Source organism: Etheostoma cragini, unplaced genomic scaffold, assembly GCF_013103735.1.
Source record: "Etheostoma cragini isolate CJK2018 unplaced genomic scaffold, CSU_Ecrag_1.0 ScbMSFa_3421, whole genome shotgun sequence".
NCBI lineage: Eukaryota > Metazoa > Chordata > Actinopteri > Perciformes > Percidae > Etheostoma > Etheostoma cragini.
In genome coordinates, this window is record NW_023267689.1 from 1 (window position 1) to 3,881 (window position 3,881).

The 3,881-nt window shown below is 43.2% G+C and overlaps 1 protein-coding gene across 1 annotated transcript; it reads left to right on the forward strand.

Moving 5' to 3' along the window:
• Positions 1–476: 476 nt before the first annotated feature.
• LOC117940831 (spectrin beta chain, non-erythrocytic 5-like) lies at positions 477–3,804 on the forward strand (the record flags this gene model as incomplete). Its single annotated transcript, XM_034865964.1, has 4 exons — positions 477–572; positions 1,966–2,087; positions 3,198–3,312; positions 3,691–3,804. Coding segments are annotated over 4 exons (447 nt in total), but the record flags the coding sequence as incomplete, so codon positions are not given.
• Between the last annotated feature and the right edge of the window lie 77 nt (positions 3,805–3,881).

A 3,881-nucleotide genomic window follows, 5' to 3' on the forward strand; every position in this document is an offset into this window, starting at 1 on the left:
GATCTGCTCCCTGTATGTGCTCCCTGTCTGATCTGCTCCCTGTATGTGCTCCCTGTCTGATCTGCTCCCTGTATGTGCGCGTCACAAAGCGGCCTCTCTGGAACTACGTCACGCAACAAAGTACCGTAGTATTTTCTGCAAAGCGCCAGTCAATTCAAGTCCTCGGTCAATGGTCCCACGAAAAACAGTGAAAATCAGACATTGTCATTAATTTATAACCCCCCCCCCCCCCCCCCCCCCCCCCCCCCCCCCCCCCCCCCCCCCCCCCCCCCCCCCCGGATGCCCGAGACAGAACGTACAAAGTAGACATATCGGGGAAAAAGAGGACGCTTGGTCACCCTAGTTTACAGCATGTTTCCCCGTGAGGTGGCTGTGTATAATGTCCGTCTCCGACCCGTGTGTAATGTCCTTCTCTGACCCATGTGTCTGTCTCCGACCTGTGTGTAATGTCTGTCCCTGCCCCGTGTGTGTTGCAGGAGGTGATGATTAACGTCGGAGACGTTGGGAAGGACTACGAACACGGACTACAGCTGCTGAAGAAACTCGGCGAGTTCAGGGGAACGGGAGAAGGGGTGAGGGAATATCTTCTAGTCTCTTCTGTCTTCTGGGACAGGAAGCTGAATATCTTTAAGTTAAGGACAAAATTACACATTTGAGGACATCTTCTTGGGCTATTTGGGAGACTCTGATCCACATTTTAGAGACAGAACTCATCCGTTCAACCAGAAAATAACACATCAATCAGCAGTAAACACCGTCTTTTAGCCGCCCTTCAATAAAAGCTTTGTTATGAAATTAATGGATTACATCCACTGAAATGCTACAGCGCTTTTTTTTCATCCTGTCTCTAAGGGCCCTGTTTACACGTACATGGTTATTTTAACAAACAAAGAAAAAAAAAGAGACATTTACCTTAATTTGTGCCCTTCGTTTACACTCAAACGGAAATTCCCCTCTGAAAACAAGTCTTTCTAAAAACTTTTAGGTTTTTAAAAACCAGATAACAACACTAAATCTGAGGGAAAAGGTTCTCAGAACAAGTGAAATTAGAGGTAAGGGAGGTTGGTAGAAATTTATTGATCAAATAAAAAGAGAAATTATAGAGTTCCAGCAGCAAAATCAGTCACACAGCCCAGAATATAAATACAATGAAATACATGGAATAATAATAGGAGAAAATACAAGAACTAATATTTGAATATATACAAGATGGGAATACAAAAATGTGCAACTGCTTAAATAGTAATGATAAGAATGTAGATAAAGCTACTGGCATGCTGCATTAGTGCAGTATTAGCATAGTATAATATATAGTATAGTGCAGTATTAGTATGGTATAATATACAGTATAGTGCAGTATTGAAAATAGTATAATATATAGTATAGTGCAGTATTAGTATGGTATAATATATAGTATAGTGCAGTATTAGCATAGTATAATATATAGTGTAGTGCAGTATTAGTATAGTATAATATATAGTATAGTGCAGTATTAGCATAGTATAATATATAGTGTTGTGCAGTATTAGTATAGTATAAGTATAGTGCAGTATTAGCATAGTATAATATATAGTGTTGTGCAGTATTAGTATAGTTTAATATATAGTATAGTGCAGTGTTGTGGTGTCTCAGAGTCTTATCACCCCCCAGTGATGACGTGATGCCAACAAGATAAATGTACATGTATAAATCTGCATATGTATATATATAAATATGTACATGTATGAATCTGCATATGTATATATATAAATATGTACAATATGTATGAATCTGCATATGTATATGTTTAAATATGTACATGTATGAATCTGCATATGTATATATGTATAAATATGTACATGTATGAATCTGCATATGTATATAAATATAAATATGTACATGTATGAATCTGCATATGTATATATGTATAAATATGTACATGTATGAATCTGCATATGACTACATGAAGGTGTGCTTGATGTGTAGGACGTGACGGTGGACGACGCTCACATCACGGCCATCAACAGCCTGGCGGCGCGACTGGAGACGAGACGGAGCGCCGACGACCTGGTGACTGTTCGCCGGAGGAGACAGCAGCTCAACGACAGGTACTACAACAATGGCTGCCTCCCCCTGATAGGCTGCCACTGGCCAATGGGAGGAGAGGGCAGGTCTGAGTCCTAGTTAGCATTTCTTTAACTGACTATGGTTAGCATATAAGATGCTAACGAGAGACTTCTGTAACGTCTGAAGTAGCCTCCGAGATGCTAACGAGAGACTTCTGTAACGTCAACACAGTAAAAATGGACCTACTTAATTAAGTTGGTTCACTGCTAGCTTAGCTACAAGTAAGCATCAAACACAACAAAGGCTGTCAGTTGAATGGTGTTTTGAGCTAACGTTATTATCAAACAACCAGCGCTAGCTACAACCCTATCCGCCATGTTAAGTAAGATGCTTAATTAACCTAGGGAGCAAACAAGCTCCATCCAAAGTGAACTGTGTAGGGAAGCAAGATTACCCAGATAGATAGATAGATAGATAGATAGATAGATAGATAGATAGAGGGGTTCGAAAGTTTGGGCCCCCCAGGTAGAAATGTGTATTAATGTGCATAAAGAAGCCAAGGAAAGATGGAAAAAATCTCCAAACGGCATCAAATGACATATTAGACATTCGTATAATATGTCACAATAAGTCAGATTTAATTTCATCATTTACACTTTCAAAATAACAGCAAACAACAAAATGGCGTCTCTAAAAGTTTGGGCCCCCTGCAGAGTTAATACTTTGTACCCCCCCCCCCCTCCCCCCCGTAGCTAGCCGAGAGTCTTTAATTCTTGTTTCAGGTCTCTTCGCCCATTTTTCCTTCCAAAAGTCTTCCAGTTCTTTGAGGTTTCTGCTCCTTTAAGGTCTATCCATAGATTTACATTATGTTGAGGTGGGGAGATTGTGAAGGCCATGGCAAAACCTTCAGTTCACGCCTCTTGATGTAATCCACCGTGGATTTTGAGGTGTGTTTAGGATCATTATCCATTTGTAGAAGCCATCCTCTCTTCAACTTCAGGGTTAGGTTCTTTATGCACATAAATACACATTTTACCTGGGGGGCCAAAACTTTCGAACCCCACTGTAGATAGATAGATACTATAAACCCCTTAAGAAAGAACCTCTTCTGGGATGTCAGCTGGTTGAAGGTTTTCTGGTTTCTCCTCCAGGTGGAGCAAGTTTCACGGGGATCTGCACAGTTATAGGAGGAAGGTGGAGGGGGCGCTGGTGGTCCACGGTCTGATCAGGGAGCTGGAAGAGGTCCGAGACCGGGCCAACGAGAAGGTCAGTCCCCCGACACCTTAAAGCCGAGACTACAGCAAGATCCAGGTCCTGGGGAGGCTCCGTGGCCTGGCGGTCACACACGTTGGAGTGTCTCTTTAAGGGAATAGCAAAACCGGCGTGTGTGTGCGTGTGTGTCTCTGTGTGTGTGTGTGTGTCTCTCTCTGTGTGTGTGTTTGTGTGTGTGTGTGTGTTTGTGTGTGTGTGTGTGTGTTTGTGTGTGTTTATGGAGAAGGAGAACCAGGAAATGAGTCGGGGCGGTGCGCATCAGGTTGCTGTCTCCACGTAGACATGAATCACGCCTAACGTACGTCTGTGTGTGTGTGTGTGTGTGTCTTTGTGTGTGTGTGTCTTTGTGTGTATGTGTGTGTGTGTGTGCAGATGCTGCTGCTGCAGGGTCAGGACTGCGGGTCTGATGTGGACTCCGTGGAGAATCTGATACGACGCCACGAGGAGACGGAGCGAGAAGCCGGCGTCATCCAGGAGAGGTCAAAGGTCAGTTACAGCGGAGAGGTCAAGGGTCAGTTACAGCGGAGAGGTCAAGGGTCAGTTACAGCGGAGAGGTCAAGGGT